General features: G+C 39.5%; 1 protein-coding gene across 11 annotated transcripts in view; it reads right to left on the bottom strand.

Moving 5' to 3' along the window:
- DST (dystonin) overlaps positions 1-27,492 on the bottom strand; it is a 391,150-nt gene that overhangs the window by 31,967 nt on the left and 331,691 nt on the right. For all 11 annotated transcript variants that reach the window (XM_063125032.1, XM_063125037.1, XM_063125036.1 and 8 more), the window contains 14 exons: positions 26,133-26,364; positions 25,457-25,683; positions 24,110-24,232; positions 22,358-22,459; positions 20,096-20,197; positions 16,638-16,811; positions 14,995-15,150; positions 12,314-12,511; positions 11,493-11,621; positions 9,295-9,465; positions 7,506-7,661; positions 7,083-7,289; positions 5,266-5,385; positions 1,164-1,333 (listed from right to left, as the gene is read on the bottom strand). In XM_063125032.1, the coding sequence (XP_062981102.1) occupies positions 1,164-1,333; positions 5,266-5,385; positions 7,083-7,289; positions 7,506-7,661; positions 9,295-9,465; positions 11,493-11,621; positions 12,314-12,511; positions 14,995-15,150; positions 16,638-16,811; positions 20,096-20,197; positions 22,358-22,459; positions 24,110-24,232; positions 25,457-25,683; positions 26,133-26,364 (2,267 nt within the window). The remainder of the gene's footprint in view (positions 1-1,163; positions 1,334-5,265; positions 5,386-7,082; positions 7,290-7,505; positions 7,662-9,294; positions 9,466-11,492; positions 11,622-12,313; positions 12,512-14,994; positions 15,151-16,637; positions 16,812-20,095; positions 20,198-22,357; positions 22,460-24,109; positions 24,233-25,456; positions 25,684-26,132; positions 26,365-27,492) is intronic.

The raw sequence follows: 27,492 nt of genomic DNA, 5'->3' as shown, positions 1-27,492 counted from the left end.
TTTCTCTTCATTCTGATCAGCAATGACACCCAACTGAAAATGGATCTCTGCTGATGTGGCAATACATGGCAAGTGCTCCTCCGTCTGGGGATGACCATGTGGAGGAATTTCAATACTGCTGCAGCACACGTAAAGGTTATGGAGTTTCTACAGACTTACAGACACCCTCCATACGCTGAGCAATAGAGACCACACTAATCCAGACCTTGTAGGAACAAAACCATCTGCCACAGGATTCTTCATCAAGACTCCATCACTTCCTACAACATTCATGCTGCTATTGTGCTACCTGCTACTTCTCCCTTCCTACAAGGATGTCCGCTGCTCTACGTGGCCTGCCAGTGCCCAGCTCCAGGGATATCATGTACTCCTGCCAGCAGACATTTCCCTTTTCCAAAGGGGAGGAAGAGTCAAGCTTATTTTCAGATGCAACATCAACAAAACATTTTTTTAGTTTATGTCCCTCTGTCAAGATCAGTTTCAGTGGCAAAGTAAATATATAGTGGAAAATTAACTCCCTTGGGAAAGCAAGATCTTCTGCCTTGAGACTAAATGGACAGGCTAAGAAAAATGTGCATGAGTAGGTCCATCCACCTCCCATTTCTCAGGATGTCTCCTTAGAATTCTGTGCCATCCCAGAGACTTTGGCTGAGCACAAGTAGATCTCCACATCCAGCCACAGTAAGAAAAACAAGAACCTTCATCCTCTGCTCAACGTGGTTCCTTGTAAGACTAGTTCAGGGGTAGGCAATGCAGTGTCTGTACCAATGTGCCCTTAGACACCTTCCTTGTTGCCCACTGAGACACCCAACTCCTCCCAAATTTATTTAAAAATATTTTTATATTTTCTTATGGACAAGCAGGGAGTCCTTCAAAGCAAAGTGGGGACATCTAGCTGCTGCCATCTTAATTTCCCTTGAATGCCTCTAGGCAGATTACTGGTCCTTTGTGACTAGCTATGCTCACCCATGGCAGCCATTTTACGAATACGGCCAGGACAGTTTCTCAAAGTTCCAAATGTGCCCATGGGTCCAGGGCACATTTGCTATACTGATGACCAGTTGGGGAAAGGCAAATGGATGACAAGAGAAAGAGTGCTCCTTCCACCTAACTATTGCTTTATGTCACACTTTTTAAATAAGGTACATGGCTTTTGGTTTTACCTTTCTACAGATTTTCCACAAACTGTATCCCATTTGTCTCTGAGTTCACTTAGCATATCATCCAGTTTCAGATTGTCATCAGCAAGGGTAGTTTTCTCTTTTAAGGAGCGTCCACTTCGATTTGTGGTGTCGTACACAGAATGTTTGGCTCCAAGAGCTTTTTGGAACTCCTATTCAAGAAAGGAGAGGGAACATAATATGAAGCACACAACACACACAATCTACAGGACTAAGCATTTAGCACAGCAGAGCCAAACACAATTGCTGGGATACCCAAACAAACTGTATTTAGAAGGAAATCTCATTAACAGGGCAATCCCCTGCATGTTTTCTCAGAAGAAAGCCCTATTGAGTTCAATGGGTCTTACTTCCAGGTAAGTGTGTATAATGTCATTAGGTGATTTGGATCCCAGGCTTTTATTCCTGAATATACCTCATATCATCGAAATCAATAGGACAATCAATCAATTGACATTAAACTGAGCAATTAAAACAAATTATGCAAGAGAAATGGCAATAGGATCAGGATGTTCAGCTTAATGTGACAGCCCATCAATTTAGGCTGCCTTCGACAAAGCAATTACACCAAATCACTTGCATTTAAACTAATTTAGTCCTCTTTAACTTAAATGGGCCAAAATCACCTGAAAGCCAAGTACCCCATCTTAATTGACTTGTGAAGCTGTAGTGAAAATTGTTTTTCCATTCCTTTCCATTAAAAAAGAAACATATCAGACTGGGATTGCTTGCACCTTCTGTACACTTCTAATGAAAAGCATTAAAAACTAAGCCATATGAAGAGTGCAATCAAGATCTTCATGACACCTTTCAGAGTTGGATAATATTCAAACTGAATGATAAATTTTAAGTTTAAATATTTTGTCAAGAGATCGCTTCAGTAGCAAAGTAAATAAGGAGTATAATGTTAAGTATATGAAAGAAATACTTGCTTAGTCATTAAAATTGTGTGTGTATGGCTATCTCAGGGTTAAACAGAGAAAGTCTATCTGTGGGCAATTACCTTGAGATAGAGGCTGTTCTGGGAACCTTGCCAAGATTCTAAGTTAGCCTCATCACAGCTGTATGTAATGTAGATAAGAATTGTGTAGATCTGTATATAGTTTCTCACTTGTGTAAAATGGAACTCATCACTGCTTACTGATCACTGCTTACTGATCACTGCTCTATGATCACTGCTCTCTGTGTATGCCTCAGTGTGCTGATCTGAACTGATCTGAATTGAACTGCACAGAAGCCTGAAGGAAATAAACCAGCTCTGCTGTGTAAGACCTGCGTGATGTGTGTTTGTTTTCTGAGCACAAACAGAGTTCCAGAGAGAGAAAAGTTCTGGCACAATAACCCAACATATAACCCATCTTTAAATGTTCAATCACCCTTGTGACAAACAAAACTTACTTCTTCTATTTCATGGGGAAGCCTTGTTCCCCCAAAATGGCTTTTATGCTGCAAATGTCAAAAGGGTGTCTGATCCAGACGCTTTATAGAAACTGCATTGCAGCCTTTGCCATGGAGTCACTAATAAGCACAAAGTGAACTCATGTTTTCTCAGGACAAGCACACAAAAGAGAGACAGCTGTGTAATCATTCCTTTGCTGGACTATATAGCCTAGCTAATACCATTCTGAATGTGGATGTAATTTATAATCCAGAAGGAATCGAAATCTCTGTATTTGAACAACTACATTTTTTGCATATTCAAAGACCTCCCAATGATCAATGGTCATGCTCAGCCTACAAATAGGTAATGGTGTAAATCATACTGACACATTTTAATTCTATTGCTACTGGATTTTCCTTTCTTTTTACATCCTAGGGGAACGAGCTTTAAATTTTTTTAAAAAAGGGTGATGTCTTGTTCTCTCTCTTTCATATACACAAAACTATTACTTTAAATAACCCACACTGCAAGCATTTAAAGTCCCATCAACTTCAAAAGAAGAGAGCTAACCATGTGCTTAATTACACTCATTGAAATAAAGAAGGATTGAAAGTGGCAAATTTTTCTGGATTAGGCCCCATGTAAACAAACAATTACATGTTTAAAATACTTTATTATTTCTGTGCTGCTTTCTTCTCTGGAGCACGGACTTTTTGCTAAGACATCATTGTGCAACTATTGTGCTTTTTCAAGAGCATCAAATAAACATCCCCCAAAGACACACTGGGTAGAAAAACACATGACTTCAGTTCATTAATTCTTCAATTAGTGTATCGAGGAGTGACACTCACAAGAATTACAGACAATCGATCAAAAATGACTATACTAGTGCCACATATGTGAAGTAAATTGAGATAGGTCACTAATGTGGCTCATATTATCCTAAAACATATGAATATTTTAAAATACTTGAGCATGGGAAGATTAACTGCATGACCCAATATTTCTTCTTACTCTGGCTTCTAAATATAACATATAATGGAGGGGAGTGGGAACAGATAAGAAGGCAATGCATACTCCCTCAAAACTTTGGCAATATCATTTTTTTAAATTTTGGTTTCTTCTTACTTTTGGCAGTGACAAGCTTGGCAAAGAGTGAAGCTAAGTCATTCCAAATAGTCACATAGTCTATTCCAAATAGTCACATAGTCTATGTGTCAAACTAGACACATAGTCTAGTTTATGTCCTTGTCTAAGTCTAGTTTATGTCCTTGTCCAAGATACTAAAACCAGTACAATCTTCCAAGACTGTTTCAATGTAAAAAGGTTAAAAGAAACTTGTGGTATGCAGCAATCTAAAGCACACAAAACCCAAATAAATTGATAAGGGGATTACCTAGGATCTTTGAATGATACTGTATTTATTGCCCATGTACTGGGAATGAGAGATAAATTCATACTTTTTACAAGACTACCTTATATGAGTAAACATGCACACATTTTAAAACTCTAAATATCTGTTCTATGAGCTGGTATAAAATGAACTGAGCTGACTGAATTCAAGGTAAAAAGTAATGGGTATGATATATGCTGATCTGACCCTTTAGGACAGCTAGGTATTTAATAGACTGCGATGCAGGCAGGCAGCCATTTTGAATATTTAAGCCACAGCTGCAGGTGGTCATGTCATCTGAATCCAGGCAGCGGTTGTGTGAGGGTTAAACAATCCTTGCATAATTCATGGCATGTTCAATCAAAACCAAAAGTATGGGATCTTTTGGATCAACCAAGGGCTTTGCTAGACCTACCTGCAAATCCGGTGGGGCTAGAAGTAGCGTGGGCTGTCGCTCCTTTCTACATGTCAGACGCGACGGGGTAAAGGAAAGGTTCGTCCCGTTGGCCATTTTATCTTAGTCTTAAAGGGGACGGATGCGCACGAGCGCTCGTGCGCTTAGGTAAGTGTTGTTTTTTTAAAAGCGTCCTCCTCGCTCCCCCCCCCGCACCGATCTTCCCCCTGGCTCCGATTCCCCCCATCTCCCCATGGCTCCGTTTCCCCCCCATCCCCCATGGCTCCGTTTCCCCCCTGATCTCCCCACCCTGCTCTGATGGCTGCAGCGCTCCTGCGGAGCACTGCGCACCGTCGGCCACTTTCCCCGGCTACTTGCGAGTAATTGTGGTAGCTGAGAAAAGTGGCAGACCGGTCTATACGCCCACGGTCTTAGGCTCAGCCCGAGGCCGCAGGAAATACAGGGCCAAAAGTGGTGCTGGTTATCCCGGGCCAAGGGAGGGTTACCCCTGCCTGGGCCCAGGATCCCCTGTGTGTCATCTGGACGCACAGGGGCGAGCCCGGGGCACGCACCAGGCTAACCCATGGCCTAGCAAAGGCCCACGATGACTGCAGATAGAAAATGTTTAGTGCAGTTTCTTTTTATGTATAATTTACCTGGCTGCTATGATTCTATGGTGCCTTGCCTTTCCAATGTAGTTTCATGCCTTAAGAAGACCAGACCCCACAGAGAAATGTCCCAGCTTCTATTTATTTTACAAGCTGGAAAACAGCCAGTGTTTGAATTTGATGGTGGCAAACATTCCAACCTAGTGACCAATAAATCTCCCTCCTCCTGCTAATTACACAATACTAGGTTCACTGGCTTTCCAGTCATCTGATTGGATAGCCTTTACATTCCATTTCTAGTGACTCACCTTATGCTGGGTGAGCTGCATCTTAATTTTGTCTGGATCATTTGCAATTTCAAGCTCTGCATCCAAAGTCTTTTCTGACTCGTCCAGCCATTCTGTAAGTTTGTTCCAGGCTTCATGGAACTGTGGAAAAATAAAGAATTTCTCTTGCATATAGACACAGATTACAAATTTAAAACATTCAGCATACACTCAATCTTGAGAATATTAAATAACTAATATTCAGAGAGATGCAATTCAAACTGGACCAGAATGGAAAGAATGGCCTTTTCTTTTAGACATTTACTGTCATGTAATATTTATAATAAATATCTCATCCTCCTTGCAACTATTCTTTTCAAATAGGTCAATATAATAGAAATAGGGAACTGGTGCATGACACAAATAAGTGAATCTTGTTGTATCCAATGGTAATTTGAATTCAGGGCCTAATCTACACCTGCCATTCATCCCAGGGTGGTCATGAGGTCGTCCCTGCACGTCCAAATGACGCACAGCTGATCCTGGGGTGAACCAGTAATGAGCACTCAGTTCTCCCAGGAAAGATGGGACTGCTTTTTTCCATCCCCGCCCCCCCTGCTGTCTTGGGACCATCCTGAGCTTTGCAGGCAATGTGACTCTCCCTTCCGGAGTCCTCCCTCTTCCCCACGAAATGGGAGCTGTGCTGGGTGGGGGGAGTCGGTGGGCATTGGGGGGGAGGGGGAGAGCATTCTCACCATCTTTGGGATGGTGCTTGGCATCTTCCAGTGCCGAGTTCATTGTTTGTTTGTTTTTTAAAAACAATCTCACCTTTGCACAGGATTGTGCCTGCACATTTTCGCAAATGTCAACTCTTTTTTAAAAAATAATAATGATATGGTGCTAACTCGCTGGCATTTGGCCCCTGAGGGATGATCTCAGAAGTGGAAAACTCCGTGATCGTCCCTCCCCACTCCCCAATGGGCTGCAGGTGTAGGTGAGCCCCAGGTCTCCCAGGTTCAATGTACAATGATATATTCTCTTTGGGATGTTCCACACTTGTGATAAGGTACAGCCCTCATGCAGAGTCAATTTTTATATGCGAAGTTGTTTGTTTTAAAATATCCCCACCTGACACTTGCACCCACGTGACAAATACACACACCAAAGGCTGAAAACTTTGCTGTTTCTCTGATGTAGCAATTTTCCCCAACCCGCTCTACACATCCATGAAAACTGAAATAGTATGGCCCCGGCAGAAAGGTTCTACCACTTTGGTATCAGATTAATGATTTAACCCCTAAACTTCTCCAGTCAGGATAGACAGCTGAGAACAGCTGACCTCCAACTCATTTCAAACTACAAAAAATATGGTAGTCTGAAAAATATTGAAGAGGCTAGAAGCAGCCATACAATGCTGCAAATCTGGGGTGGGTGGGGGTGGATTAGGGCATTGAAAAAGAAGGGATTGGCTAAGGGAAAGGGGAGACTCTGTAGTCCAGAGTAGAATTATTGGTGGAGGCTCAAGAGGCAAATATGTCACTTGCTTCAGAAAGTGATGCCTTTATGTAAGTAATCCTGACCATTACAATAAAAGAAGATTGAGCATGTAACCTTATACAAAACAGAGAAATCGCTAATAAACAACTGGATCTATATAAAGCCCTATTGCTTGGTTGGAAAGTGAAGGTTCTACCTTTCAAACAGAAGTATCTGGCTGGACTAAAGAAATATCTGTTCTGGCTCAAACCAGCCAGACCTGTTGTTCTAAAACTCCCAGTTTTCTTTAAAATACTTGATAGTGACTTTAGTTACAGCAAGGCTACCCTCAATTTGCTATGGATTAATACCCATCATGTTACCTGCTTGGCACGCTTCCTTGCATCATCTAACGCTCTTCCTCTTTCCACTAAGCGCTGAACTACTTCTTCCCACCTACTCTGGACACTGATCAGCAGATTCTTTATGAGGACCACATCCTGTTTCTGGCTGAAATATTTCAAATGTGTTCCAGTTTTGTCCAGCTGGATAATCTGGTCTCGGTGGGCATTCACTTCATTGGCAAAGACCTTCCAAAGAAGAAGAAGTAGGTAGTATTAGCATGCAAAAAGATATATGTATCCAAGGAATGATTTGATTTTTTAACTTTATTGGTCAGAGAAACTATAAAATATCACTTAGGAGGCTATAAAATGTCTAGCTTTAGTCATTAATAGAACCCAGCCCAGTGCATTCAAGGAGTGAGAAAGAGAAGGTTATGCATCTGCTGCCGTTTCTTTTCATACCTTGTGTTCATCAATTTGAAACAAGACAGTGTCCAAGATAAGACTTGGCCGAGAAGCCACTGTCAAGGTTTGCTCAGCTTGAGTAAGCCAGTTGATGAAGTCCTGCAATGAGTTGTGGAACTCCATTGCCAAACTGAGGGCTTCTTCCAGTTTGATCTGTAAGAACACACCATAATTTAGCAGCAGTGGAAGGTTTATAGGGCAATAAACCACGTTATGGTTGAATGTAATTTGGAAGAGGGCCGCTGTTGTTTTTTCCCCTTAATAATTTTTTCCAGGTTAATGTTGACATGGTCTGGAGTCTTAAGCAGCATAAAGATAACACATTTAAAAAATAATAATTAGAAAACGATTTCAGAACAAAAAGACAGAGCAAAAAGAACCTACTAGGCAGGCAAAATTCCACATACAGAGTTCTACAAATTAAAAAAGCCCACTTCTCAGTGCTAAATGATGATGTTCACAAGTACTCAGTCAAGAATCCAGAAACATACACATGCTTTTCCACTTTGATTCTGCTTGTATAAATGGGGACCATGTGCACTATTAGTACTGCATGAGGGAATGTCAAGAATGAGTTGGATAGCTATCTGGCCCACCAGGTTATACATCCCTGCCTTGTAATTTTGCACTAAAGGGTATACTCCTTGCTGCAGAACTAAGGCTCAGTTCAGACATTCATTGGACTCGCAAAGATCTTTGTGAAATGGGTATGTTTTCATATGGCAGAAGAGTACCATGAATCAGGGTGAATGTGGAGGGTCTAACAGGTTGACTCTATTATTTTATTTTAAATATTTTTGGACCATCTTTAAGGGTAACATCCTTTCAAAATGGCGTATACAATAAAAACATACAAAAATATCTAAAAAGGCAATAAATGTACAAAAAATACTAAAAAAAACTAGGAATTACACCAATAAAACTGCAGACCACAGATTCAGGGAAAGCCAACAAAAACAGCTGGGTCTTTGGAGGCTTCCTGCAGACCTGCAAAGAAGGGGTTTAACAAACCCCTGATAAAAGCTGATTCCAGAGGTATGGAGTCACCACTGAAAAGGCCCTCTCTACCTCATAACTGATAATATCTGCATGGTGGAGGGGAAGGGGCACACCCACTCTACCCCTATGCAAAGATTATCACTGGTCCCATAAATGTATGATCCGTTCCTAACACCACTGAACGGTTCCATTACTGAACATTACATGAGAAATGAGAGTGCAAAGAATAGCTTCTTTTATTTATTTAATCATTTTTTTATTCTTTGTGAACACATTCATATTTCAGCTGCTTCAGAATGTAATTTATAGTCTGACTGAGATTAAACTGTGTAGCTATGTTTGGAGTAATTTTCAAAAGAATGTCCTCCCCCACAGGAACCTATGCCTATGAGTAAGATGCTTCTGCCCAAGTATGAGGTCGTCTCCCAAAGGACACAATAGAGGCCTAATCACTTAAAACTTTTAAGAACTGTTATGTTCACAATGCCAGCAATAAAATTAAGGCATCGGTTCCAAGCAGATGGAATGATGGACTGGGTGTCTAGGAAGGATTTATTTATTCCTTGGGTCTGTGACCTAGACTTCAAGAGGAGGTGTTTACATTTACAGATGTTGCTCTTCTTGGTCTTGTGCCATATAGTTTATTGATCAGCTTTTCCATATGAATACTGGTGAGTGACATCATTTATCACTAGTTCCTGCTAAAAAGCTGCCTGGACTATTCTACATTTAAAATAATCTAATATTAAGATTCGGAGAATTTCCCCATGTTCATACTGCAACATACTTTTCTTTCACTGAGCTTTGTTTCAACAGATTCCCATTTTTCTTTAAGATTATTTATGTCTTGCTCAACATTCGTTTCAACAGACTCAGGGCATCTTGCAAGCATCTGTAAGCCCTTTTGCATCAGACATTTGTATGTTGCTTCTTTAGCTTCAAAGGCAGCACAGAGTTCCTAAACAAAGAGGGAAAGACATCCCAAATCATTAATGCATAAACATTTATTCTAAAATGCCAGCATCTAAAGTTTTACGTTTTACTATAAAATCAAGTACAACAGCAATATGTACAGATAGATTAATGAGAGCGGAACGAAGAACGTGCTACCATGGATGGTCAAGGAGAATGTGCGTGTAGCAGCACCACTGAATTGTGCTCCCTCTCTGGTCAAATTGGATCAATATAGAAAAAGAACGATTAATCAAGTATGTAATCAATCTTCTAGGTGTGTGTGTTTTTAATGTGTATTATATTTGTGGTGCCCATTTGTATAAACAAATATGCATATACGTTTCAACTTTAAATTTAGTAAGTAACCCTCAAGGTTAATGTGCCTGACTTGGTTTGTGGTCTTCTATGACTGTACAAGCCCAAGAACCCACTTTTTAAGACGATCCTGCCCGCACCACATGCAACTATTGAGCAATTCCAACCCTGCAGTCTGCAGTCCAGGGTGTGTGCCTGCACCAGTTCCAGGCACACACCACTGTTCATTGTACCAATTCCCTTTCAGTAGGTCACCCTTCCATTCCCAAAATTAAAAAGTGGCTTATGGTTTAGCAAACGACTTTCAGAAAACAAGAAACTGCCCAATAAAACCTGATGTACTACTTGTGCAAATATCTATCATAGCCCTGTGCCCTATGCCCTTAATTTTCTGGTAAAAATACAGGTTCATAGTGATCATGGCTGATCTAAAGTAAAGACACAACCCACAGAAGGTTGTGAGATACTTAATTAAGAATCCGCTAGCTATGTTTTCCAGATCCCTTTCCTTGCCCATTTAATGGGCATGTCTACACCAGCCCTATATCCCAGGATTGTCCCGGGATCGTTCACAGGGGATCCCGGGAGCAAGCAGGGACAATCCCTCCATTTTCCTGGGATAACCCTTAGGTGCAGAAAGAGCTAATGTGTACCTATCATTCACGGAAGCTTTTCTAAGAAACATACACCTAGGCTAGGATCCAAAGAAGGACAGCATATATGTTCTGCTTACCTGGAGCAAGCTGTTCAGCTTAAAAATTGCTCCTTTAGAGAAGAGGCATCCTCTCCGACATACAAGTGCCCCTTCTGTGCATCCCAGACCTAGGCTACAATCTTGCACATGCAACTAGATCCAAAACCGAAGACCAGGCATGCTTCCAGACAATCAAAAGGCATTGTGCAGCTATTCCATGTTTCCTCCTTATCTGATCTTGTTTTTGTAGAAGCAACAGTGGAAACACACAGGACAATTACAAATGGAAGATGATGACATCTGCCACCACCCCCGCCCGGTAAAAAATCTGTGCCTGGATGATTGCACAATAAAAGCCCTGTCTGGAAGCAAGCCTGGTACCTTATAATCCAAGGACTAAAAGCAGGCAACTTTTAATGAGGTTTTGGCTCTGAACTGAGACTTCTACTTCATTAAGACCCTGAAAAGAAAAGACAAATACAATTGTGTTCTCTGGCACTTTATATAGAGGAGATTCTTTGTCTCTGTGAAATTATATGATGAGTCAGAAAACAATAAATGGGCAATGGAGAAAATTCTGTGATCCTTGACTGTCTTTTCCTTTTTAGAAAAATGATATTTTGCTGTTATGAAGGCTAAATTGCAAAAGAAAAAAGGTCTTTACATTGAAGCTGTGGGTAAATGAAACAATAATTTGGAGTAAGAAAGGGTATAAAAAGAATGTAAATTATATCGGAAAATTGTAAAGGTTTCTAGACTTTATAGCTAAATACCACAGCCACCAAAAATACCCTTAAAATCTTTCCCCTCCTGTAAAATAATGCTGAGGACTGCTCAGCCATACAGATGTACCAAGCCATCAGTTTTGCAACATGGTAATTTACCCCCCACCCCCAAAAAAGTCTTCTCATTAAACAACCTTACACACATTTCGCTGTGTAGAAATTGCAAATGTTTCACTATGAACGGCCACAAAGGTTTAGCTTTTAAACTGGGACCATCTGCAATATTAAGATCCTTACCAGATGGGTATTAAGCTGCTCTCTTGCCGTCTCTGGTAAACCACCAACAGGTTTCGATGCCAAAAGCTGACGTTCGGTTTCTGTCAACCATTGTTGAAGATCTTCAACTTCACCATGGAAACCTTGGGCCTAAAATGATACATCACCACAGCACTTCAGAACATATTTCAACAGTCTAACTTGCTACGTCAGCTAAGAGGCTGCAAAAGTTGAACATATTAAATCAGACTTAAATCAGACCTAAAAGGAAATGCCACTAAACCAGAAACATCCTCTGTGGCTTAAACTGAAAATTATTGCAGATACAATGAAACACTGTTGAATGCAAAAGAAAGACTCACAAACACTACATTGATTATATAGAACTTACTAATGGATAAAGAAATGTATATATTTGGTCATTAGCTATTACAGTTTAAATCCCAATTTATGATTCAGGTGAGTATTTATGAAGATACAATTGGAAATAAAGAGGAAAATCATTCATATAGTAAAGATGACTGAAACTAATAACTACAGGATTATTAGAAACAGAGAGAGAGAAATTGTTACACAAAGAGGAAACTAAGCATACAAACTCAATCTCAGTGATATTTAAGATTTATAGTTTTATATTTTAATTTTTTGTTAATTCATCAAGGACACAATCCAAAGTTAAGCATTTCTGAGTCCAACTGATTTTAATTGCAGAGAACAAAGTGCATCCTTAACTAGCTTATTGAAATCAGTAGGTCTTCAAAGTGTTTAAGTTGTCTGGAATGAGCCCAAATGTATCCATTCAATGCAAGTGGGTTTTCTTTTGTTCAATTTCTCATACACACCTGGATCAAAGCACTGTTCAGCTGTTGCTTCCTTTTTTCTGTTTTTTCCAAGACATTTTGCCATCGCTGATTCAGAAGTTCCAGCTTGCTTTGTAGATTGCTTGCTTCTTCAACAGCACTTGACTGAATCAGGTCATTTCCTGCTTTCTTAACTGTTTCCACAGTGGACTGGTGAGCTAAGACATCATTTTGCAGCACCTGCAGGTGTAAACATTTCATGCCTCACCATATTTTTATTCACTAATTTCTCTTGTCCTAAGCAACACCATCATTTTAGTAAGACTCTACTGACAGTATGGAGAAATAGTAGAAGTTTCAGGGTTTGAATTTTCATTAAGAGTTAATATCAATGTTGCATTTTCTTTACATTGCATGTTTTGCTGCATTCTATTTGTAAAAGAAACTGTAGTCAAATTAAGCATGCTTTTCTCCTTTCCTATTTACACTCTGCTAATACAAATATACTGGTCACCATTTTATTGCAACGGATGTTACAGTGGTGTGAGAAAGTAGGAGCTAGACTTGACAGCACACCATTAACACCCATTATTAGAAGGTCCTAAGAGAGAGGAAGGGCAATTATAACTTGAATTATACATCTAAGCTAGAAGCACATGACCTCAGGGATGTTCTTGACAAACAGCAATGTAATTTTCTGCTAATTCCTTCATAAAGCCATCCCAAGCTATCCAGATCCTTCTAATTGAAATGGAATTATGGGAAACTGACAAAGCAGCCCAGCAGGATAGGTCCTAGTCTTGAGATACACTTTTAGAGAACTTAAATAAAATAAAAAAAATAAAAAAAAATAAACACAGAGCATCTAGTATATGAAAATAGTAGAGTGGATGCTTGATCTATTACAATCAGATTTGGTATTCTTTTTCGATTCAGGTAGTCCAGTTTCAAAACACTGCCAAAAATTCGACAGAAACAGTGACAACAGATTTAACTGTTGGTTATTTCTTGGTTGGACTACTGCAACCTTCTTCTCACTGGCCTTCCTTCTTCTCACATCAGTCCATTGGTTTCTGTTCACCACTCTGCTGCTAAGATCATCTTCTTGGCTCGCCGCTCTGACCATGTTACTCCACTTCTGAAATCTCTTCATTGGCTTCCAATTCACTTCAGAATCCAATATAAACTTCTCCTGTTGACCTACAAAGCTTTTCACTGTCTAGCTCCTTCCTATCTCTCCTCTCTCATCTCACACTATTGCCCCGCTCGTGCTCTTTGCTCCTCTGATGTCATGTTTCTCACCTGCCCAAGGGTCTCCACTTCCCTTGCTCGGCTTCGTCCATTTTCTTCGGCTGCCCCTTACGCCTGGAACGCTCTTCCAGAGCATTTGAGAACTACAAGTTCAATCACAGCTTTTAAAGCTCAGCTAAAAACTTTTCTTTTTCCTAAAGCTTTTAAAACTTGATTTTGTTCTGACTTTTATACTGCCTGTTTGGTGCATTCTCTTCCCCTCCTTATTGCTTTATTATGATTTTATTAGAATGTAAGCCTATGCGGCAGGGTCTTGCTATTTATTGTTTTACTCTGTACAGCACCATGTACATTAATGGTGCTATATAAATAATAATAATAATAATAATAATAATAATAATAATAATTGTTATAAAGTGGCACTTATGCACAATCTTTGCTGTAATCACAACTTTTCATCTCCCAGTATTGGATGACTAAACGCTGCTACCTATTCACTCCATGGGCCAGTTTACACGTTCAGTTTGATCTCTACATAGTATACTGACAACAACCCTGGAATTTAATTCCTGTGGAGGATATTTCTATGAATTGGGATCTCTACATATACAGCAGTCATTTTCTGGTGGTATTTTTTGCAATTGTAGCAACACATTTTTCACTAGTCATAGCAATTTACCCCAATTAGCAGCATCAGTCTTGTTGAAGAGCTTGGTTCCCTCAGCAAGTAATTATGTGGACATAAAATTCGCTGAATGGTTATGAAGCAATATTGAATCCTCTTACATTACAGAAACAAAGTCACATCCTCACTATGATGTTAATAGTACAGAAAGAAGAACCTTACGGTATATGGAGGGAGTTATTTTATGTTTGAATTGTTATCTCTTGTCTATCATGGTACACTCTTACCCCTTCTGTTATAATTCAGCCATGGAATGAAGCTTTACTATTCATTGTTCTAAATAAATTTCCACTTATGTTTTAAAAGTAAAAGTTTTATTACGGACCCAACTGGCGCTTTTCTTTAATTTTCAGATGATGATTTTTTAGCACAATGACTACTGCTTGCCAACTTCCCAAAGTTTTTGATGATCAAAGAGGAAGTTCTACTCTGTGATCTCTCCCTAGCATGGAAGACTGAATTAGCAGGAAGTACATAACAGCATATGTTTGCTGAACCCTTTCTGTACCTGCAGTTCATTTATTAAGCCAGGATGATATGTGATAGTTTGCCAAGAAGACTTCTTTTCTTAAATTAATGACTTGGTCTGAGCCATCTATGATTTGGGAGCTTAAACAAAGAAGGAAATAATAATACCTTTGCATCCGTAATTATGGTTTCTTAAATACACATTTATCCTCAGTCTCTGTTCTCAGAAAGCATTATTTTAAGAGGTAGCGAACATTATTTGTAACCATTGCCACTAAAAAGACCCACATATATGAATGATATGTGATCAATTACATACATGATGTTTGGCTAGTTCAATTTCAATAGCCTTAGGGTCACCACCCACAGGTTTCTGTTCATTCAGCAGGTCTTCCGTGTGCGTCAGCCATGTCAGCAACTCATCCAGGGCATGCTGGAACTGACCCAAAGCTAACAAAGCACCTTCCAGCTTATGCTGTAATAAAAGCAGGAAAATAAAAACTGAAATTATTACACAATGCTAAACTTACAAGTGCCTAACATGTGTTTAGTTCAACAAACCCTTTACTGAATGACTGGTATAAAGAGATACCGTCCAAACATTGTGTCATACTTTTGAAAGCAGTGACATTACCTGAAAACAACATTACAAAAGGTGCCCAAAGCTAAAGTTCTGTTGTAATTATTATTTTTTAGAATTCTCATCAAGTGTGGTTTATAATGTAAGCATGATTCTATTCTCCCAACAGAATAGAAGTAGGTCAGTTGACTCGCCTAAGAGCTTCATCGTTGAGTAGAGCTTTGTAATTGTATCTTCACCATCGAAGCCCAATGAACTCTCCCCACTCACCTCACGTGTCTGATTTAAGATACTTGGTTTAATACTTGGAGTGGCAACTTCCAATTATACTCTGACCCTAAACATATTACTTGGAATATGCTCCCCTCATCCATTCTCTTCACCTTTGGAATTGTCTCTTTTTTAAAAAATAGTAAATGTGGGAAGGAATGGTCTTTGAATTTTGCAAAACTGTTTCATGGAGCCTTTGTCTTAGCCTGTTTGTCTTCAACCCTACTGCGTGTGCTAATATTTTTCTCTTGTTACCCTTTCCTCTCGTCCCTTCCTTAACTTCGAAATTAAGACTCTTTTGTTGTTGTTGCTGATGTTGCTCTTTAATCGCAACGTGTACTTTGATGGCAACATATATATAAATAAAAATAATGACAGAATACCAGTGTATAGTTCCTGGCTTTCTAGGCACAACAAAAGCCTGGTTCACGGGAAACACCACAATGAAATTATTCCCTTGGGAACGGTCTTCATCTGTCAAGCTGTTCCTGTGCTCACTGTGTGGATGGGGAAAATTTCTCTATGTCATCCCAAACACACACACACACACCTCAAAGTGCACATTGCAGTGACATGGAGAAAAAACCCTAGCTCATTTGGTAAGCTTCTGTACACAAGTGGGTTGCCATATGGAAACAATTGCCATTGGAAGCATGTAACAAAAAATAAAAATGGTGATTAACTGTGCATGTTTATTCAGACATTCAATGGAACGTACTTCCAGATATGTGTGTCTAGGATTACAGCCTAAGTTGGAGAGGTGGGAGAAATATATAAAGCTAGCAGTATAAATATACATGTTAACAAATGTTGACAGCCTGATGGATTCAAGAGCATGTGGCTACATGAACATTTGTCATGTCATTTCCACCTCTGTCATTCTATACTGTTTCCTTAGAAATGGGTAAAAGAAAAATATGATGGACATGCAAGTGGTCAATTAAGCAACATACATTTAATAAAAGAGATTGCTTAGGCATTTCCATTTTATAAAATGGAACAAAAGAGCACGATTGTTAGTTGAAGTACATGGGCATTATGATATTAATAGCTTCTCATCACAATGTAAGGTATATTTCCACTTGTATGTTTTTAGCAGATTTTGTATTTACCTGGCGGCTAACAATTTTATCCTCCAGTTTTTCCCACAGGAGCTTGAGTTCAGACAAGGGGTCTTGTACCGTGTGCTTATCACTCTCCTCTGTCACCTTCTTTAACAGCAGCTCTGCTTGGTGGTTCAGTCGTTCCATTTCTATTTGTTGCTGATAAGCTTCTTTCTTAAATTGCTGATGAAACACAGGAACAGATATGCCAAAGAGGAATATCACCCAGAAAAGAGCACAGTGGTACAACTAGGCTATTTTGAGTCCCTGGACTTAATGGTCTTACAGTGGGTCTCTTTAAAAAGTATGTGTGAATCAGCAAAACTCAACACTGTCAAAGGCCTTAGCTAGACCTAAGGTTTATCCCGGGATTGTCCCGGGGTCGTCCCAGGATATCCTGCTCCCGGGATATCCTGTGTGTCAATTACATGAACAGGGATGACCCTGGGACGATCCCGGGATAAACTTTAGGTCTAGCTAAGGCCACTGTTCTCCAAATTCCATCTCAAAGCTCAAGTCTATAGCAGATTGTGAGCTTCGTTTATTTCTTTTCACATGAAAATCTGTATTTTTCCATGCGTATTTTTCCAAATGTAGGCATCTGTTGTGCATATTTTCGAAATATACACATTATTCTCCCACTGATTAAAGTATATTTGTGCACATTTTACAAAAGTACAATTTTTTTAGACATTTTTAAAATGTTCCTATGCTGTCGAATGCCTTTTTTTGGTCTGCGAATCACTGAAAGTTTGGAAATGCACAGACTTTGACCACAGACTGCATCTGAGTCTGTGTCTGGCCCAGAAGGTACGAAGTGCATAACATTCTGATCAAAAATGAACTGAAACAAATTTCTCGTACATCCCTATTTTAAACAGCCATATTACTTCAGCTGTGAAACACACAACTAACATTTTGTTTCTCCCCTGCCCTCTGCTAAACCAGGCTTTAAATCTGCTCCTACATTCATTGTATGTTAGAATAACAACAAATCTGTTTGCCAACCCTGATAATAATAAAAAATACTCTTGGGTATGTGCAATTTGCATTTTAAACTCACTTAAATTTTAACATTGTATAAAATGGAATTTGCTTCTGCTGCTCTGATGTCCTCATTACCTGTCACTGTCTGGTGGTAATTCAGGGAGTGTGTGTGGGGAGGGGCGGTGGACTGTAGGTCCCTGTACTTCGATCCCAAGGTCCAGGCCCAGCTGCACCACAGAAACAGCACTGTAGGGTACTTTGCCCTTATTACAACATTGTCAATGTAGGGTTGGATCCGGCGGGTGATTTTGCCTTGTCTGTAGCCTCCCTCACCTCTGCAATCTGCTCTGGAAAGGTTAGGGGACCCGCCAGGACAATATGGGAGGTTGCACTAGAGGCTCCAGGGGGAAGGAGGCATCAGCAAAAACTGCCTCACCCTCTTTCTCCCGCAGAAGCCTCCACTGGATCAGAGGCCCTTCTCTGAAAAGGATCCAACCCATTCGACTCATATGTTCCAGTGTTTCCCAAAATTCAGATAACTGATGCACATTGCCTCCAAACTAAAATTGGAGGCACACTTCCCTCTTATATCTGAAATGGTTCACTTTTAGTGTGTCAAAGTAAGAATTTCCTGCCTCCAGAGGAGTCTGTCCATTACGTTTCTGCATGAGATGCTGTTCTGGGCATGCTTCTTCTGAGGGTAGATCATACTGATACATCTCTGCATTGGGAGCAACTGAACCCATTACACCTGATGCAGAAATATGACAGAATGACCCATCTCCAGAGGAGGTTTTTTGGAAGGTTAGAAGACCACAGCAGAATGTCATGCAGAGAGGCTGTGAGCACCCTCCTCTGGGGCTGAAGCCTTTGGATTCATAGGCAACTTAAGATTTTGCAAAATTAAGTAGTTTTTGCCATAACTAACAGTATTCTTGCAGCACATCATTTGGGAATTACTGATCTACATTCTGATTATTTGGTGATTGAGATGGCACTGATACAGGTAGCACCCAAACTCCACGATGGGGATGTGCTTGAGGCTTCATTTCACATTGGTTTCCCCACCATCCACATGCCTGACAGGCCATGCCGATCTCCTATGGCTGGTGCAATGTGTCTCAAGTGGAAGGGGCCCTTGCCCTTGCAAGAGACATGATCCCTACTTCCAATTGTGCACAGTAATATGGAATCTGAGGTAGATGGCTACCATGTGGACACATCCACAGCATGATCCTTATGAAGAATATTCCTTCACACTTTGGAAAACGGGCAGAGGGAAACACACACACCACAGGAGAGCTTTTCCCTTTACTATGAATGTTTGGCTATGAAAAACACAACCTGGAAATTGTACACCTCGTGAATTTCGTAATTCCAGGGGTTTAAATACCAGCGTGCTTCTCCTTCAACAAAAGCGTGTCTTCTTCTGAAGACTGTTAGTTGTATTAACATAGGGACCCACAGGCCCTATGATCCAGGCACAGAGGGGCAAGACATCTTCATGCACACCTGGAGCTTGGCTTGCTGAAGATCCAAGGAAGAAGGATCCATTGCGTAGTCCCCCCCCCCTTGAACACAGCCCATAATTCAGTGGGCATCCCCACAACACTTCCTGCTGTGACTCATTAACACAATCCTGATCCCTTGCATTACCAAACATGGGTGACCAAAGATACATGGTGATTTCGTAAGAGAGAGGTGGGAGATAAGAAAAATGCAGAAGTGCTTTTCTTTATTCCTTCATGCCTCCCACTAGGCCAGGATGATGCATCACTATCACCACCCAACCCCATCTCTCATGTTCTTTTAATCCCTGCTTTCATTTCTTAAAGTCTTTGTGTAACTCTAATTTTCAATGTTCAAAACTAAGAGATAGGCATGAATATTAGTTGGTCAAAAATCCCAGTTTATTTTTTCTAACTTGTTCACCTCTGCTTTGCACATGCAATAACAGAGCTAGAGTGGATCATTTGGCCGAATCCTGTGCCCTAAAACAGGATATCCTACACCATCTCTGCTTCCTGTGCAAAAACACACAAAAGCATCCAGGCATTATGAACAGAATGAGTCATATTTCCATTCCAAATTTGCTTTTAGACTTGGCTGGGGATTTGAGCTTCATAGCCCAGTGGACTGTAGTGGAAATAAAGTGATCTATGAACGTTTAGGAATAATCCAGGGTATCAAAAATGACTGACTTTGCAGGAACTTGCACACATTCTGAAAGGGAAGTTAAATGTCATAAAAGTAATTTATGTAGTGAGGAAAAATGGACTTTCTTTTCTTTTTTTAACCCACAATTAACCTTTAGGGGAAACTGATGTCATATTACTTTCAGAGTCACAAGGGCTGTGGGTTTTAAAATGACATGCACATATGAAAATAATTTCCTTTTTATTACAAAGCAAATGCACACTGATTCTGGACCCTAATCCTCACAGAAAGATGTCAAAGAATAATAAAGCAAAGTTTCATACCTTTAGTTCTTCTGTTTGCTGTTTTACAGTTTCTAGATCTGTACCAACTGGTGACATTGAAGCTAATTTACTGCCAGCGATATCCACCCAGTCAAACATAGCCTGTGAAGTAACATATTCGGTTAAAATAATATAATTAGGTATAATAAAATGGCAAATAAGGCTGCTGCATATTAGCAGTATAATACTGGGTACAGCATAAGTAAAATTAAGCTATGAATGCCATTACGTATATATTCTACTGCACGAAATTGTAAGTATTACAAGGAATGCAGAAATTTGCACTGGGTTTTTCCTCTGTGACAACCTTGTATGCATTTCCCCATTTCTCAAAGTGTGAGCAAAGAATTGTATTCTAAATAAACTTACATGATCTGCATCAAAATATATGCTTATGTCACAATCTGACTGTTAGTTTTTAAAGTGAAATACAACTCTTCTTTGTTTTTGCTGCAACAGACTAATAGACTCTCTGGAACTTGTGGGTCAAGTCTTTTATTTGGAGTCTCAAGATGCTCTGAATATCTTTCGAGAGAGCTCAGAGCAAGATAGTCAAACAATCTTCTAGTGCCATATCTATGACCCAAGATGACTGGAAGTGGAGCAGAGCCCACAGATTTTCATAACATTCAAGAAGTTGGATAGCAAAGGCAACTTCGCTCCTCATTAATGAGGTGTGAACTACAAGGGATTATACATCAGTTATGCCTGAACAGCTGTGTTCACACTTCAGCTCCAGCCTGGCAGCAGGTATTACTTTTAAGAACATACATACATATGCATTTCCGTATATCAAGAGCACATCCCCTACACCTTGATAAAATCTAAGAGCTCGCTTGAGAAAAGAATTCCACATCTCCTTGAAGTATACACCACCTTTGGAAGTGTCTTCTGGATGGAAACCAGTGCATATTGTAAACAATGTGGGACAAAGACTAAGGGGAGGGTGGCTTCAGGAATTAGGACCAAGAAATGAATACCGAAAAAGGAATAATGATACTGGGACCTGAGCATCAAATAGAGCACTAAAATTACAGTCTACAATTGCCTGGACAAATTCTTAGAAAGTAAGAAAAAACGGGACAAAATAATTGTGCATGATGCTGCCCTGCCCTTTAAGTTTTTAGCAGGCCCAATGTCAGGATGGAAATGAGGGTTTTATGTATCAAATGAAAATGACAATGCAGTTCTCCTGACAACACCACTGAGTTACGCAACAATACAAGTCCATTGTGTGTCCCTAATGGGCCCATATGTTTTCCCTTTTGCATCTTGCAGCAGCTCTGGAGAGTAATTTACATCAAGGAACTGAGGTTGAGAGAAGAGTTAAAAACAATCCCCCCTCCTTGCGGCCTTCATCCAGTTTATATGCATACACTTTTAGAAGAAGAAAAATATGCCAGGCAATCCATTCACGAATTTCTAAAGTAACACATAATTTTGCCCCTAAAATGTGCATAACGTAGGTTGCTCAGGCCTTAATTTACATATTTACTTAGATCTTTAGTTGCCTAAACCCAAGGTTTTGGGAATTGCAACACCATTTTAACCAATGGAACCAATTACCTAGGGAGGCCATGGGCTCTCCTGCACTAGAGGCATTCAAGAGGCAGCTGGAGAGCCATCTGACAGGTATGCTTTAAGGTGGATTCCTGCATTGAGCAGGGGGTTGGACTCAATGGTCTTATAGGCCCCTTCCAACTCTACTATTCTATGATTCTATAAGAACACATTAATAAAAACAACAGAATAAAATATGCACTAGCCTCAAATTAAAACTGCCCCATTCTATGAAATGCCAACTCAAACAGAAAGGCCCAATTGTACTGGAAAGACATCCCTTGGAATTTTGCCTGGCAACTCCTCTCTGACTCTATCATATAGACTTATATGCGGCAGGGTTTTGCTATTTTATTGTTTTACTCTGTACAGCACCATCTACACTGATGGTGCTATATAAATAAATTAATTAATTAATTAATAATAATAATAATAATAATAATAATAATAATAATAATAATAGAAAAAATAGTGTTGTCTTCAAATAATCAGGGATCTCAGAAAATGAAACAGGATGTAGATGAGGAGGTCTCTATGGAATACAAACATCTACAGCTTTATAGATTAAGACCAGTATTTTGAATTGTTTTTGGAAAGAACACTGGGAGTCAATACTGACATTGTTAATAACGAAAGGTTAAAAATCCTACAAAAATAATATTAAGAAATGCTTGTGATTTTTTAAAATTAAAATAAACTTACCTGCAATCCATCCTGATATTGAACAGCAGCTTGCATGGCTTCCTCAAGCTTGTCAACACGCTCCTTCCATGCTTTATTTAAAGCGTCCCAAGCAGAATTTAGCTGTGTTTTAAATGGAGGCCCAGTTGAGTTAAAAGCTGGATACTAATATCTAAAAGCTATTACTTAAATCCAGAAAGTCTTTCAGATCAGAAGGTCTTTCTAACGCATAATAGAATTGCCATGGAGCATGGGACCAAACCAGTTGTATATATCATAGTTATTATATGATGTTTAGTTAGGAGCAGGATCCCTTTCACTCAAGATTTTGGGTTTAGGGTACAATCCTTTGCAAGTTTAGATAGAAAAAACTCCTACAATTCCCAGCATTCCCCCAGCCAGAGAGTTGTAGGATTTTTTTCCTGTCTAAACACACATAGGATAGCATCCTTATTTGATTTATTTAACTTGTGGTCATAGCTCAGTGGTACGACACATCTTATGTATAGAAATTCCTACGTTCAATTCCTGTTAGCTTCAGCTAAAAAAAAAAAGCTTCTGCCTTATATTGCAGAAAGCCAGTAAAAGATAATATTGGGATGGCTAGACCAGTGTCTGACAATGGATATCAGCTTATTATGTTCTTTGAGATACTAAAGGCATCCAAAATTATAGATGAGATGTTGGACGTACGAGAAAAAAAATTCGTCAGGAAACATAGAGTCTATTCAGATGATACTTTTGGAACCTAGGTTCATGGGGACATCAGGAGCAGATCTCAAGCTCATGCATCTCATTTCCTTCACTACACATAAATGGCAATGCCAGAACATAGAAATACTGGCTTGGATCCTAAGATACATTAACTTAAGGAGGTTCAAAGAAACATTTCTTCTTCTCCTTCTGCAGCTACCTTGTGGAAAGCCTACAGATGGTGAGGGGTGTCCTCCTGAATAATGTGGGATTGAGCGTAGTGGACTGCTGGGAAGGGGTGCAATCACCTGAAATCAGTTAGAGGTCCTCCTAATTTGTGACAATTTCCCCTAATCGTATATTAGGATCCAAGCTAATCTCTGACTCTGTTAATCTCTGACTCTCCAATCCAAGTTCTGTCCTATGCCTGGTGGGGGAGCAGGAGGAGAGTGGAGAATATGCACAAGCCCTAGATTCCCTCTTGGTCTCACTGCAAGTACTGGTTCCAGGTGTAGACAGAGTCAAATATGGACTTTATAGGTAGGTCCTGCTTAATTCTCAGAATCTAGATGATCATCGCTGTTGAGATTGGCTACAGTTTCCTTCCATGTTTTAAGGTCAATTTGGCTTGATAATGATGTCTCATTTGCAAATATTTCCTTAAACCTGCTCTAAAGCATGTAGGCTCAGCTTAAGACCTCTGGGTTGCTTTTTTATACAATTCCTTCACAATTTAACATAAGAAATCTCTCTCACTCATCTGCTCTCTGCTTACTGGTTAACATGGGTTAATCACTAGGGGAGTCAGTTTCTCATATTGGGACATAGGTAAATAGGTGGATGATTCTACATAACATGGCAAGAGGTTTAACTATATAATGTATAACTTTCTTCCGATCCTGGAAGCTGACTAGAAAGTTTCAGGATCAAGCCAGAGGCCAGTTTGGTGAAATTTGATATTGATTCCAAAAATAATCCTGCTTTGGTATCAAGTCTTTAACTTAGGTTCCATATATTGAGGGGCTCCCTCCTATCCACTCAACAGGGGCATAAAACACCAAACATTTACATGATTCATACCTCATCTATGCTCTTGTTGACTAAAGGTTTGTCAGGTTCTCCACAGGCAGCTATGAGTTCAGAGCCAAGGTTTACCACTGCATCTAGTTCTTCTTGTAACCCGTCTACCTCTTCTTTGATAGTCTAAAAGAAAAGAAAAAAGTTAAACCTTGCATGCTATTAAGTTTACTCTTATGATTACGAAGATATATTAATTAACCGTGGCAAATACTGTTTACTTAGGTGGATATTTGAAGCTGTGACTGTGTAGAACTAATTTCAGCTCAACGTAAGAACAACATAAGAACACAAGAAGAGCTATGCTGGATTCGATCAAGGGTCTATCTATTCCACCATTGTGTTCTCACAGTGGCCGACCAGCTGTTGACCGAGAGGCTCACAGCATGACACAGAAACAACAGCATGCTCCCACCCATGTTCCCCAGCAACTGATGTATATAGGCTTACTGCCTGTGATACTGGATAAAGAAGATGACATAAAGATTCTTCTGGCCTGAAGCCAAGAAGAAACAGTTCAAGAGCAGATCTTTGGTTATCTCACCAGGCAGGAAGTTGCTGCACTGATAGGTTAACAATCTCCCCCTCTCACTACATATCCATTTGCATATCAATAGAAACTGCTTTCCATTTCACTAACGTAACTGTATATCGAAAAATATAATGCCATAATGCTAAGAAAATAAAGTGAACACTAGCTTCCTTTTAAAAGTATCTAATAGCTCAGATTTCTGAAGCATTATCAAATAAAGACAATGAAATCTAGAGACAAGATCTGTTGGCACATCTTTTTGCACATGAGTGCAGGCTCTGTTGTTATTTCACTCATGTTGCAGTATTTACGTTGATTGTGAACAAAGACTGGGATCTAAAGACCAACTTTAGGTAATCTCAAAGGCTTGTGTATGCTGAGTGGAATTTTAAAGTTTTAAACACACACCCACACCCCACCAATATGCCATATCACATATTGCTTATGAAAATCATCTCAGTTTCAAAGTTGCTTTAATAGGTAGCACTTAAACATGAATCCAAAGACCCTGAAATCATTTAATCAAAACAATGGTTTCCCATTATGAATGAATGACAACCATGTGCAAAAAATGTACTAACTAGACCTTGTCTCTAGAGAGCGTTGTCTTAATTTGATAAAACTTCTAAAATGTGAGCTTTATGTTCATCTATATTATGCATATATGGTTAAGTCCCAAGGAAATTAGCCATGATGATTTGTAAATCAATTCTCAGGAACATATAATAGAAATTCAACCAGAAGTACTAACATCCCTATGTATAATGAGTAGGAAGTGAGAACAGGACTGTAGCCTGAGTCCAACCATTTTCACCTACCTCTGCTGCTTCTTGTTGCTGTTTTACCACCGAAGGGTCAATCCCAGCTCCTTCTAATTCTCTGATAAAATCTTGAGTATCTTTAATAGTGGCTACAAGAGCCATGTGATCACACCAGAACTTCTCTGCTAATTCCATGGCGTCAAGCAGTTTGGCCTCCCTTTCGTCAGCCAGAGTATGGATGTCTTCCCAGATAAAGACCATTTGATCCAACTTATCTTGAACCACTAGGCAACAAAATATACTAGATAGTTACATGGCCAGCTAGATCAAGGTCTGCTTCTATAGAGCTGCTTGTGAAGGCTTGCTTATCCATTTACCTTGCAGACAAAGACTGTTTTTAGAAAAAAAAAATTGTGAACCGCCCAGAGAGCGTAATAAATAAATAAATAAATGTAAATTTTAAGTGAATATAAAAATGGCCATTTATAATCACCAAATGAATCATAATGACATAAAAAGAAATCAGACCATTCTAGATAACATCAGATGACACTAATAGAAATTACTAGTTGGCTTCTCTGTTTTAAATATTTTTATATCCCAATATAACTGCCCAGAGAGCTTCGGCTATTGGGCGGTATAAAAATGTAATAAATAAAATAAAATAAATTAAATAAATACTTCATTAATTGCAACTACAAAGAGGCATTTTCAGCCTGACATCCTCTATTACCTTTAGCAGATATGTCCTTATGAGCTCCTTCTGAACGTGCAATCATTTCCTCCCCACGCTTTTTGAGCGTTTCATATACAGGCTGAAGTTTTTCTAGATCCACAGACACATTCTTATTTTCGCTGATCTGTTCTTTAATCTTTTCAACCTCAGCTGAGATGGAAGGGGGCTGCCTCAAACGTTCAACGATGCGTTCCAGGCTCTCAATGGTTGAATCTATCTTGTCATGGAACTGGGCAGGTAAATGGAGGAGGAAACTGGGTAAGTGACAGATTAACAGCAACATCTACAAGGAGTTGGATCGAACTAGATAAAAAAAGTTATTGCTTAATAAAGATGTTATAAACATCAGCTGTTTTTGTATATACAAATGTTCTTTGTTATTCTCAACCAGCCACAAAATATATACAGATTTATGATGCAGATAGGGCATCATTAACACAGTGGGGGCGCAGATCAGAGCAGAACATTTCCGCCTGATCTGCACCCCCTTCTAGTGGTGGGGCGAAAATCTGTTGGGTGTGTCCACTTGGGCCCATGAGGGCTGGACGCGGGGGCATCCGCTGCCCTAATGGGCCTAGGCAGATTTTCGCCCCAACACTAGATTCAGAGGAATTCTCTCTTAGTGCAAGCAGCAGAAATATATGCTTCTCAATCTATGTGTCTGGATCACATCTGCTTGTTAGTCAACAAGAGAACTTCATAAGAAAGACCAATTGCATTTACTTCTCTATCATCACATTAATTATCATCATCTGTTAATACTTTCCTGGACATAATTTTATAATTGCTAAAAAGTTAAATACAAGACTTTGTGTTAACAAGCCATATATTATCAGTGTTGTAGAGTAAGTTCTGTCTGACCATATTTGAGACAGAAGACAACCGCAAGCTTTTAACAGGCATCTTCTTACAACTAAGGCAAGCAAACATAGGCAGGCAATGGTGAAACCAAAACCAGCACACCCCAATTGCCTATATGCATTAGCCATTTAGGAGGCAATCCTATGCATATTTAGACAGCATGCCTCAGCCAGTACGGCTGGTTGAAGGTATGCTGGAAGATTTTTTTTCTGACTAAAGGCTCCCAACCTTCCCCCTTCTTTTTTGAGGGGGAAGAACTGTTTGAATCAGGTATCTGTGCTATCAAGTGTCTGCATGGAGTGGCTGCATCGTACATGTCATTATTTGCATGGTAAAGCAGAGGGTGTATGTGCACTTCTCCATATGTGAAGATACTATAAAATATAAAAAACAGAAGTAATTATAAAAAAAATGATCAAACTTAACAAAACAATTCCTTCTTCAGACTTTAGCTACTGGACATTTTGTTCTTGACAATGTAACATATCATTAAAAA

The sequence above is a fragment of the Elgaria multicarinata genome, chromosome 4 (assembly GCF_023053635.1).
Source record: "Elgaria multicarinata webbii isolate HBS135686 ecotype San Diego chromosome 4, rElgMul1.1.pri, whole genome shotgun sequence".
Taxonomy (NCBI): Eukaryota; Metazoa; Chordata; class Lepidosauria; order Squamata; family Anguidae; genus Elgaria; species Elgaria multicarinata.
The sequence above is the reverse complement of the archived record's forward strand: the minus strand, read 5'-3'. Positions and strand labels throughout refer to the sequence as shown.